Source organism: Danio rerio, chromosome 20 (assembly GCF_049306965.1).
Source record: "Danio rerio strain Tuebingen ecotype United States chromosome 20, GRCz12tu, whole genome shotgun sequence".
NCBI lineage: Eukaryota > Metazoa > Chordata > Actinopteri > Cypriniformes > Danionidae > Danio > Danio rerio.
The window spans coordinates 41887511-41900752 of NC_133195.1; the positions used below are offsets into that span (position 1 = coordinate 41887511).

Sequence of the window (13242 nt, forward strand, 5' to 3'; positions counted from 1 at the left end):
CATCAAATCAACAAACTATGTTTGCAACGACAAAACTTGCGACCTTAGTTTGCTAACTATGGTTTTGGGAAACGCACCCCAGGATAGTACACCCAACAATTCTGTCATCATTTACTTATCCTTGATTTGTTTCAAACAAGGTTTTGTTTTGTTTTTTACCCAAATGAAGATATTTTGAAGATTTTTGGAACCTGGTAACCATTGACATTAACCATTGACATTAATAGCAAATACTATGGAAGTTCATGGTTGGTTTCCAGTGTTATTCAATGTACCTTTTTTTTTTTTCTTCAACAGAACAAAAATGCTCAAACTGGTTTGGAAAAAAATGTAAAAACTGATAATCATCGACATCCATAATATTTGTTTTTCCTGCTATGGAAGTCAATGGATGCTCCTTTAACATACTTCAATTAATCCTTTTCATTCAACTGAACAAAACTCAAAAACTCAAACTAGTTTGGAACAAGTCAAGGTTGATAGAATGATGACAGAATATTCATTTTTAGGTGAACTATCACTTTAAGAACTATGAAGAACCTATTGTGCAATAAAAAGGTCTTCATGAAACCATTAATTTTTTAAAACATAACCTATACAGACTCCTTACTTGAAAAATGTAAGATTGTACCACCACAGACCCTTCACATGACCATTATTCATTCATTTTATTTATTTCTTTTATACTCATTAAAACATAAAGAAAACTTTTGTGATATCAGTTCAAACAGCATAAATCTTTTGTAGTTTGACAGAGAGAGTGACTCATAATTATTTTCAAGTGTTGTACTTGAATTTTAATGCTGACTTGAACAAAAAGAAGCTGTATTCGCTGAACAAAGCACAGAAAAACCTGCTTATTACATAAAATGGATGGTGTCAAGGACCGGTGGTGATCCAGCAATTTTTAAGCAATTTTGTGCTACAATGATGAATTGTTTAATCTGTCATTTACTTAGTTGTAAAATGCACTGAGAGCATTTATTGCGAGGCGAGAAACTAAGCACAAAGCAAAAGAAATGTCTGACATTGACATATTTATTATACAGTAGTTATACTTGGGGCAACACGCTGGTGCAGTCGCCTCACAGCAAGATAGTCGCTGACATTTCTGTGTGGAGTTTGCATGTTCTTTCCATGTTCGCAAGGGTTTCCCCCACAGTTCAAAGAAATGTGCTGTAGGTGAATTGAATAAGCTAAATTTTCCGTAGTGTATGTGTGTATGTCCAGGTCCTCCAGGTTGGAGGTTGAGCAATGGGCTAACAACCCACCTCATAAAGTCATGTTACAAAACACCAATATGGCGTGGCTAAATATCAACTTTGATATAAATAGCCCTGGGAGTAACTAAGTAAGTAGTTATACTCTGTGAAAAAACATTGTCTCAACTTTGATATACTTTAATTATAGCCTATTATATTTATGAGAAGATATGCAGCTTTTATGCCAACTCATAATTTTAATAAACACTATAGTGTTGTTTTTTGGTAGCTTTATTAGTAATAATAAGTATGTAAGTATATAAGGTGTTCTTGTAACACGTGTACTTACTATGTATTCGCCCTCTGATGTATTTATTGGCCTTTATTGGATGAATTTAAAGCTATTTAGCAGATTGGCAATAATATGATAAAGGCAGAGACCAGTGATTAATAATTATATAGAGGCATTGAGTTGCACATCCTTTGAATAGCCCATCATTTTTCTCAGAGCTAGATAATTAAATAATTATATACTTATATAAAAAACTAAATATAATCTGTACAAAATATCATACTTCAGTCTAAAATCTCAGATGTTTGAGGGAAATACATTTTTCTGGAGCAGCAAAATGTATAATTGACATATAGGAACAGCACAGGTTTTATTTAATAGTTAATTAAATATATATGTTCTATTGGATGTCAAATTAAAGTTAATGTCTTATAAAGAAATGCTGAATAGCATTAAATCATGAAGCTTGAAGATTGTCATATATTGTCATTATTTTAATCTGAACTTGTGCACCTCCTAAAATGTTGGACATTTGAATGATAAATGGATCCAATCGATGTCCAGCAAAATTAATTTAATGGGGAAAAACTAGCTACACCATAAAACCCAACAGTCGACTTTATCGAATGAAATGAGTGTATTCAACTCAAAATTTACTGAAAGTTAATTCTACTCATTTAAAAAGAGTTTTGAACTCAGTGAAGGTAATGAGTTAATTGAGTACCTCATTATTTCAATGTAGATTAAGTAAGTTAACAGTACTCATATAGATTAGCTTTTTAACTCAAATGGTTTGTTGCAATCGGTTTCCTCAAACAATTTGAGTTGCCTTACTTGTTTTTACAGTAGTTGGTTTAAGTTCTCCTCATTCATTGGGTTTTACTGTGCTCAAATTGCTTCGTGTACTCAAATGGATTAGGTTCACAGTACTCTTTAGGATTAGTTTTTTTTTTTACTTAAATAGAGTTTTGCAATTGATTTGCTCAAATAGTTTGAGTTACCTTAACCTTTTGGGTTTTACAGTGTAGTACTGTATATTACCCTGCAAACTGATCAATATAGTGTAACACTGTATATATTGAAATCAGTAATATATAATACATATACTTTTAGTGCATCCTAGTAATTACAATTAATTACACCTAATTACATGCAACTAACTCTAAATCTAACCCACTAACCATTAGTACATGTAATAATTAAAATGACTAAGTAGTTAAATGAATATTTAAGGACACATCAAATCTAAAATGTTCTCACCTATAACTTCTCCAATCATGAAAACCAGACAGACTATGGAGGCGATGAACAATTTCTTCTTGGCTAAGAGCTTCTCGCGGCTGTCATCATAGGCTGCTTTTTTCCCATGGCAATGCGTTCCAACAGGCCTCTTGAGCTCAATAGCACCAGCCATTTCACCATTTCCCAAAGGCAGGTTTGGGCAACTTTCTTTGGATCCTGAGAATTCACTATAAGAACAAAGCATGAGGTAGAGTGACGCCATTTCAGTCAATGTTTAAATCCATATATGTGTACAGTCCATCAGCACTATACTGAATAATGCTCCTTGCTGATATCAGGGAGTTATGCAAATAATAAAAAGATGCAAATTGTTTTTTGTCATATGCACATCACCTGTTAGAGGATAAGCAGTTAGCAGAATAGAGAGATAGATGGATAAATATATACTTTTCAGAACAAGAGTAATTAGTATACTTATGTTTATGTATGTATCATGCATCTTCTTGATAGATTATTAGTTTGAACTATTTTATGAAATATTTTTGTCATTTGTTTATTTATTTATTCATTTTTTATTTTTTATTAATTTTTTTTGGGTGGGGGGTATTTTGAAAATATTTTGAAATAAATTGAAAGTGAGAAATATTTTCTTGCCAACTAGCTGCGATAAAGGGAAGGTGCTTGCTGCAGAGCCACTTGGGTGGTTCTCACCTTCAATGAAGGGGAGCCTGAGCTCCAGCTTCTTCTCTTAGTTGTTTTAATGTGTACACCTACCCCACCCCAAACCCCAACCCCCAGTGACATCACCTGTTGAAGAAGTGCAGCAAGGAGGAGTTGGAGCTCAAGCTTTCCCTTGCTGAAGCTTAGCTCTGCCCATGTGACTCTGTAGTGTGTACCACTTGGAAATAAAAGATTTTGTATGTACGTAGCATATGTCTATTAAATACAGTTATTGGTATAACTATGGGTCATTTATATGTGTCAAAGATATAAAAAGGGTTTTTTACAAAATTCAAAATAAGGTGTACATTTTCCTCCATTCATTAGAATATGTTTGTTTGTTTATTTATTTATACACATTATTTACAGGAGACAAAAATGTCATTCAGTGTAACAAGTTACTATACCACAAACTATTTTGAGCATGTTGATGATAAGTAGTTCTAAGTATAATTTCATGACTTATTAAAAGTTTATATTTAAGCATGACAGTTCAGCCCTATATAACAAATTTTCATCTAAATCTTTATTTACACTGTAAAAAATGCAGGGCTCCACACAATTCCTAGCCGAATTGAATGTTATCACTCGCTTGAATGGGCATTATTCGTGGATATCAGCTGACAGATATGGGCCAGAAGGGGCCTTCTGCGCCTCCTGGTAGGTTCAGAAGGTTGTTATCATCCGTCCACATGGTTAATTAGCTATACACTAACAGAAGACTCCACATGCAGATCTGTTTTTTACATTACTGTGGGGGTTGGGTTTAGGGTTGGGGTATGGGTAGAGGCATAGCAACCGGGGGGGATGACTGGGATACATCCCCCTCACTTTTAGAGATAGGCCATGTAGAAACAGGTGATTAAGAATGTAAACTTTTGAATTTAATTCAGGTGTGACCCCCCTGTTAATAAAATACAAAAACGTTAATAAAATACAAAAAGTTGAGTTTATTTATAAACTAATTTCAAGGGGATCATGTGCTTATGTTTGCTTGCAGCTGGCCCCGCATTATCCAATTTATGATTTACCGACGACTTCTAAACCACTATAAATGCCCTAGGTTATAAGGGTATAAATAACCCTTTGGTGTTCTACCGATTTAATCCCATGACACCGCTAGAGGACTCGACAGCCAGATCCAGCATCCTGGATCTACTCCTGCTGACCACCACCCAACTCTTTGATGTAGTTTGTCTTTCATAAGTATTCACAGTCTTTGCTCAATACTTTGTTGATGCACCTTTGGCAGCAATTACAGCATCAAGTCTTTTTGAATATGATGCCACAATCTTGGCACACCTGTCTTTGGGAATTTTTGCCCATTCCTCTTTGCAGTACCTCTCAGTCTCAAGCTCTATAAGGTTGGATTCGAAGCGGTGGTGTACAGTAATTTTCAGATCTCTCCAGACATGTCCAATAAGATTTAGGTCTGGGCTCTGGCTGGGTCACTTAAGGACATTACAGAACTGTTGTAAAGCCACTCTATTGATATTTTGGCGGTGTGCTTTGGGTCATTGTCCTGCTGGAAGATGAACGATCACCCCAGTCTGAGGTCAAGAGCACTCTGAAGCAGGTTTTGATTCAGGATGTTTTTGTACATTGCTGCATTCCTCTTTCTCTCTATTCTGACTAGTCCAGTTCCTTCTGCTTAAAAACATCCCTACAGCATGATGCTGCCACCAACATGCTTCACTGTCGGGATGGTATTTGCCTGGTGATGAGCAGTGCCTGGTTTTCTCCAAACGTAACACCTGGCATTCAACCCAAAGAGTTCAAATTGAGTCTCATCAGACTAGAGAATTTTGCTTCTTATGTCTGAGAGTCCTTCAAATGCCTTTTGACAAATTCCAGGCGGGGAGTTGCTTCTGTTCGGCCATTCCACTATGCAGGCCAGATTAGTGGATTGCTGCACAGATGGTTGTCCTTCTGTAAGGTTCTCTTCTCTCCACAGAAGAACACTGGAACTCAGACAAAGTGACCATCAGGTTATTGATCACCTCCTTGACTAAGGCCCTTCTCCCCTGAACACTCAGCTTGGATGCCTGGCCAGCTCTAGGAAGAGTCCTGTTGGTTCCAAACATCTTCCACTTATGGATGATGGAGGCCACTGTGCTCATTAGAACTTTCTGAACAGCTGAAATTTTTCTGCAACCTTCCCCAGCCTTTTGTCTCAAGACAATCCTGTCTCGGAGGTCTACAGGCAATTCCTTTGTCTTCATGCTTGGTTTGTGCTTTGACATGCACTGTCAATCCTGGGACCTTATAGACAGGTGTATGCCTTTTCAAATCCAATGTCCAATCAATTGAATTTACCACAGGTGAATTCCAATTTAGCTGCTGGAACATCTTTAGAATGATCAGTGGAAACAGAATGTACCTGAGCTCAATTTAGAGCGTCAGAACAAAGGCTGTGAATACTTATGTACATGACATTTTTCAGGTTTTTTTTTTAATAAATTTGCAACAATTTCAAAAAATATTTATTTCACATTGTCATTATGGGGTATTGTGTGTAGAATTGAGAAAATAAATGAATTTAAATCATTTTGGAATAAGGCTGCAATCAACCAACAAAAAAAAATCCTACAACCAACAAAAAAAAAATAAAATAAATGCTGTACACACACGTAGTTTATATCACGAGGAACCAGATCAGCCCGAGTTGAAATCTGCTGACATGCTCGTTTTTGGCCCTTCTGTCGTGTGTGTTGATGAGAGAGATGCTATGACGAGGGTAATGGGGCAGAAAGCGCGATCTCACTGCGCATGAGATAACCAGAGCACTGCATCACACACACACGCACGAGCGCTGCTGCTGCTGAAAGGAGTCAGTGGAGTGGAACACGGCGTCTGTTTAATCACCCCACCGGGACACAGACATGATACACTGCATAAGGGCTTTTCAGACAGTCCAACAAGCGGACACGCACACAACACAAGCTGTGCACCTATGGGCTGCCTATTGACCTTATAATCATTATGCATTTGCAGTGTTGATGATTTAAATAGCTAATAGTGTCACTAATTTAGGGCTTACTGTGCTGAAATTAGGATGTGTGTATTTGTTTGGCAAAACCGAGAGAAAAGGCGCATTTTTCCCTGTTTATAGTTTTAAATAAAACGGAATAATAACAATTGTCAATATAATTGTATTTCCAAGTAATGAGTTGCAGCTGGAAGGGCATCAGCTGCGTAAAACTTATGCTGGATAAGTTGGTGGTTCATTCCGCTGTGGCGACCCCAGATTAATAAAGGAAAAGAAAATTAATGAATATAATTGTATTAGCTGTTTCAACTTTGTAAAAAAAATACACCTAGCCTATTAAAATAGTGTTATTGTCTTGGTTTTAACTATTTAAATCGGTTTCAAAAGGATTTGATTATACTGGTTAATTTTGGTTATCGGTTTTATCTGAAGTAACCTGTTAAAAACACAGATGCGCACCACTGGCTCTTATAATGTCGGAGACCTCGCCGTGTTTTACAGTGAATTTCGGGCAACCACAGCTGGCGGATTTAACAGCATATGTGTTGATCATCCCTCTCAAGCACAGTCTGCACTGTTCATACTGTAACTTATTAGATGTTCTTGCACAATATTATGTGGAAATGTTTACAGATTGGCAGAAGGGTTCTTGCTGCTGGCGATTGTTTGGCAGTGCATGATATCCAGCACTAATATCATTATATTATAAGACTCAAAATGCTTATTTGTTCATTTATTATTAATCTTATTATTACTAATATTGTTGTGTCGCCTCTCAGAAAGAAGGTCGCTGGTTCGAGCCCCGGCTGGGTCAGCTGGCATTTCTGTGTGGAGTTTGCATGTTCTCCCCGTGTTCGCGTAAGTTTCCTCCGGGACCGGGTGCTTCAGTTTCCCCCACAGTCGAAAGACATGCGCTATAGATTAATTGGTAAACTAAAATGTCTACAGTGTATGTGTGTAAATGAGAATGTATGGGTGTTTTCCAGTTATGGGTTGCAGCTGGAAGGGCTTCCCCCACGTAAAACATATGCTGGATAAGTTGGCGGTTCATTCCGCGCTAATGAATAAAGGGACTAAGTCGAAAAGAAAATTAATTTATTATTATTATTATTATTAGTTTTATTAATAATAATATTAATAATAATAATAATGCAAGTTGTAAATTTTAACACCATTGAATGACCAGCGTTTTATATCGATTGCATTATAGGCTAATTTTTTTGTTAACATTGTTTTTTTAACCATTGTTTTTCTTTAATGCATTCCAGATTTTAGCATTGGGTCAAAGTAGGATTTTTTTACATTAAAAAATATGCAATGTTTTAATCAACGTGCAGCGTGAATGTATTCGCTTTTTCTTCTCTCTTAAAGACAGAAGCGCAAACATGGCAATTAACGTGCCCCAATTAATCAAATAGGGCACTTCTAGATAAAAAAAAAAATTAGAATCTACAACTGCCCGTTTCGTGTCCAGGTGACCTGTTGATGTACAATTCTCTGAACTGTCATGTTTGTTAATGTAATGCGTCGCCAGTTAGAGACCCAAGTGGTTTTTTTATAGCATGACCTATTAATTACAATAGCCTATTTTATAGAAAGAACATTTAAAAAAACATTTTAAAAATTAAGGATTTTTTCCCACTTTAAATATGCTCTTTTGGGGGGAAAGAATGGGTTAATAGATAACACCCACCTAAATTAGTGTATTGTTTTTTTATGAGCTCTTTATTTCTCAAGACCACAACCCATTTAGCTAATACAGTAGCTAGCTACAGCAGGGTATTCATTGCAATTCACTGCACACGTCGTTTACTCCTGCTTAGGTGTTTTATTACTTTGACGCATAGACAGTTGAGTTTTTTAAATGTTCAATCACTCAAATTGGATGTTTTAAGTTTTGTTTCTGTATCCTCAATTTCACCGAAATATAATCTAGCCTACTTTTTAAAGCTCTGCGTAAAAATGAATGTGTGAAAATGATGTTGCCACAAGCCTATTTTAATGTTATTTTATAATATTTTATAGTGTAAAAAGAACATTAAAAATAAATGAATCACTTTAAAGAACTTTAAAGAATGTTATTTTCAAACATCCACCTAAATTCGTGTATTGTTTTTTATGAGCTCTTCTTATTTCCCAAGACCACATCCCATTTAGCTCTTACAGTAGCTACAGCAGGGTGTTCATTATAATTCACAGCACACTGAGTCTCCTGCTTAGATGTTTTATTACTTTGTCGCATAGACAGTTGAGTTTTCTAAATGTTTTACTACTCAATTTTAATATTCTAAATCAGTTTTGTTTCTTTATCCTCAAATTCACCGAAATATAAGCTAGCCTACGTCTGCTAAAAAAATTATGTGTAAAAATGATGTTGCCACAAGCCTATTTTAATTCTATTTGAAACATTCCATTGTAAAGGACAGTAGATTTAGAAATATCTTTTTTTTTCATTCTGTAAAACGCCTACATTGTGTAGATTACCATTCGCGCAATTATCATACGTTCGTGATAAATCTGATGAGTTTACATTACGCATCTGTGTAAACCTGTATTTTATCCTATAACGATGATTAAAAATAACGTCTAAAGTATTTCTTCGCCTCACAAAAATCTTCTAGCATGCAGGAAGATATGTGTAAGTCGTTGTTAAAGGTGCATTATTTTTATATTTTAATTGAGGTTTTTGTATGTGTTAAGATCTATCATTAGTAGGCTATTACACATTTGTTTGTTTGTTTTTTCTTTTTTTTTTTCTTCTTTTTTTGTATTTGGATTCAGGTAGCCTGCATCTGTCCATGGTGCTGAAACTTTCTGTTTCCATGCTTGATTTTAGGCTACTTTATTATAGGCTAGTGTGGGCCGATTATTGAAAGAAGGATATGCAGATTTTATGCATCTGATTTTTTTATTATTATTATTATTATTGATTTTTTTTTTTTTTTGGAGAATCATGATGAAAAGTTAGGCTAATTCGTGCGCAGTTTCCATATGGGACCACCATATAGCCTATTCATTGCGTTCATTCTGCTCAAGTTCCCTGTGGACATTGCTCAAAAAAGCTACAGTCCAAAATGAACTCAAGCATAAAAATGTATATCTTAATTACAATTATAAGCATATTAATGATGCTTAAAAGACACGAGCGTTTACAAAATAAAGCTGAAGGTATGGCTTTACTAGTGTAACTATTGGCGCATATGGTTTTTGAAATATTGGCATAATGTGCAAATCCATCTCTTTGCTGTCATTTGTGTAAAGGAAAAATATCAAACAATTTCTGATCTTAAAACAGCCATTTTATGATTGTTTTTTGTTCATCAAAAAAACAGACACCATACAGACTAACCAGTTTTTCTTCATAGATTGTGCACAGATTTCTAGACAATGCATTTTGAAATCAGCCTCTCTAGAACGCAACATTTAATAATCATAATAATAACAATATTAAAAACATCAAGAGCAATAATAATAAGTATTAATATTACTGTTATAAATATATGAAATTGATAAAATATGTTAATTTAGCCTACCTGTTAAGTTTTAAGGAGTATATTTTGGCATTTCTTTCATTGATAAGATGCGATTTCTCCGAACTCGGTGGAGGATCCATAGTCCTGTGCTGCTGCTTCAGGTAAATAAAAAGCACAATTAATGAAAACCTTACCGAATATTAAAATATGCGTGTTTAATTAGACGGCAAAATAATAATTCCTCCAAGCCATTTTCGAAGGGTTCAACAAATGAGTTAATTCACTCATTGCATCAAATCCACAAAGCTAAAGAAAATGGCAGGATTGCGGTCAGTCAGTTATTCCGATGCTGTCTGTATGCGGAGCCGGAGAACTTGGCTGTGGGTGAGCTCAGATGGATGTGGTGCAGAAGATTCGGCAGTCCACTGAACTCATTTATGAATCTTACTATGGCAAAGGCTTGATGATTAATATTAATGAGCTTAAGGTCGTTCCTTAAAAATAGAACGCCATCATTAATATTAACTACTCACTCGCCATTGAACAGCTCCCTCGCAACGTCACCGTGACATAATTAATAATTATGAGAAACGCCTTCGCTGTAATAATAGGCTTGGTTTTACGTGAATGAAGTCTGCTGCGTCTTTTGGAAATGAGTGGGTCTGCCTTGTTGGAACTAATGTCCTGCGCAACTTGGCTGCAGTGCAAAGAGTGCACGTCTGTCTATATGTTTTATTAAATCAATGCCACCAGAACAAGAGGTATTACATTTTACATAGTTTTCTGAAAGAGAAAAATATAAAAATATACATTTACATGAAATTTAATGTTTTCAGGGCTTTTGTTTTATGATTGTTCTAAAAGATTTACATATAATTTGAAGTCATTCAAAAAATTAGAAAAGTTTGGTTTACATTGACCCCACCTTATCTCATGTATTTTCCTAATAACAAAGAAACTAAAATTATTGTGTCCTTTACAATTCAAGTTCTCATTATCAGAATAGAACATAGCCTACATCACATAAACAAATTTTCTATCCATTATTTTATTAATAAACAATTAATAAAATCTATCCAAAACATTCTTGAGTAAATAAAATGAAAATAAAAGATGCAAAATGGTTTATTTTTCGTGACTACAAAATTCCCACATTTGAAATATTAGGTTTGAATCTTTCCAAAACATGTTTAGCAGAATAAATTGTTTTAAAACATTAATAGCCTATTTTCAATGAAAATGTTTTCGCAAGGATTACCTACATGCTAATCAAATTGTTTTGTATACAAAAATTTAGAAAGAGCGTCATGACGCAACTAACGCAAAGTAACTGAACACATATCTTTCAACTATCCAACGAAATAATTTAGTAAGATTAATATAGTTGTACTGTTTATTTTGCTTAAGCATTTACATGCCTGATTTTTTTTCTTTTGATTATATAAATTAAACACGAAGATTAGACTTGATCATGAAATATTGCATCTTATATAAAGTAAAAATAATCTAATGAAAACCCATAGATATTTACATTTGATGTGGCCTACGCTATTGTTGTCTATTGGAAGGAATGCGTCAATAGAGCCGCCATTTTAGTACAGGGTAACGCTTTTTTGAAAAGAATGTGGGACCAAGGTGCAGTAGAGGACTGGCCATTTAGAGCCAAAGATATATACAGATATACACATTCATCTATGAGCTGGAGTTTTCCGGTGGTCAGAATGCAAATATTGTTTTTTAATTACAAAAATTATAATTATACATCACTTTTCTACATCGATGGATGAGTGATTGCACAGGCATTCCTGACAAAGATTGTGTGTTTGTGTGCATAGAAATGTATTATCCTCCCTCTCTGTCAAATTTGATCTAAACACATCCTCTGTCTAATTATAATGGAGGAAGTGATACATTTGTGAATGAATCTCTGTTATGAACGACTCGTTCACTTAACCAACATTAGGCCTAATACAAGTTTCTAGCATTTAATTTACATTGTTTGCTGATTTTATTCAAGAAAAATAGCATAAGACTATGTAGTGTGAACTGGTGCTACTTTGCCTTATGGCCAGTGCAGTAACTCATCAATACTTGTTTAGAACAAACGATTGTAACATACAAAAACATTAAAAAAAACGAAATCTTACTATTAAATGATATTTCTTTGTGCTTTGTTTTGTTTTAAAGTTTGCTCAGATATGTACACAGCGCTAAAGTCCAGCATCTTCACATTGGCATTAATCTTGGCTAGAGCAGTTGAACAACATTTGTCCTGGCAGCACTAGACAAATGTGGCGGCGCTATCGACGTATGGAATATCTAGTGTATATCCATGATGAAAACCAAGCACAACCTTAAGCGTCTTTACCATAAATGTATACATTAATTAGATGTCGCCTACCCTGTTAATGTCTATTGGAAGGAATGCGTCAATAGAGCCGCCGTTTTACAGGGTAGCACTCCTTTAAAAATAATGTGAGACCAAGGTGCAGTGGAGGACTGGCCATCCGGAGCCATAGATATAGATATATATTATGATTGGGAGTTTTCCCTGTGGTCAGCATGCAAATATATATATATATATATATATATATATATATATATATATATATATATATATATATATATATATATATATATTTCATTTATGATATTGAGAATTTTGCATCACTTTTCTACATCGATAGTTCTTTCATGGAAATGTATTATCCTACCTCCCTGTTAAATTTGATCTAATCTGTGTCCTGAAACACCCTCCCTCTCCTGCTTTCACTTATCATTCCAATGAAGGGAGCGATTTGTTTGTGAAGAAACCTCCATTATGAATGACTTAGCTGACAATAATACAAGTTTCTGGCACCACACAGCATCTTGTTGTCATATTTCATTTAAATTGTTTGCTTATTTCACTCCACAAAACTAGCACAAGCCTAGCATTTAGTGCAAGTTGGTGCTTTGTCTTATGTTGAATGCATTAAGGGACTGTATAATCATCAATAACGTTACTTGTTTTGGACAAAAGTTTGTAACATATAAAAACGTTAAAAACTAAATGTGATCAATGAAATGTTCTGCCTTTATGCTTTGTTTTCTTTATTTGCTCATTACTATACCCTTGCTCAGCGCTAAAGTCCAGCATCTTCACATTGGGTGTCTTCACTAGTGCTGTTGAATGATATTTGTCCTGCGAGCACTGTACAAATGTGGCGGCGGTATTGACGCATGCTCAGGGTTCGTATGCGTTATCTAGCGTATATGCGTTTTTACTACGTGCCACCACTAGCGTGACGCAAGCGTACTTCCGGACATGCGTTTTCGCGCGTT

The 13242-nt window shown here is 35.1% G+C and overlaps 1 protein-coding gene across 5 annotated transcripts in view; it reads right to left on the bottom strand.

Annotated features, from left to right (window-relative positions):
• slc30a2 (solute carrier family 30 member 2) overlaps positions 1-10325 on the bottom strand; it is a 27612-nt gene extending 17287 nt beyond the window's left edge. For 4 of the 5 annotated variants that reach the window (XR_012395626.1, XM_009294893.4, XM_073932869.1 and 1 more), the window contains exons 1-2: positions 9979-10325; positions 2755-2963 (exon numbers count right to left, since the gene is read on the bottom strand). Coding sequence is in view for 4 of the 5 variants with exons in the window: in XM_009294893.4 (XP_009293168.1) it covers positions 2755-2963; positions 9979-10058 (289 nt within the window). In the remaining variant the exon portion in view is untranslated. Of the gene's footprint in view, positions 1-2754; positions 2964-9978 lie in introns of those variants that run through there. The other variant, NM_001045020.1, reaches the window with a different exon arrangement.
• Positions 10326-13242: the final 2917 nt, after the last annotated feature.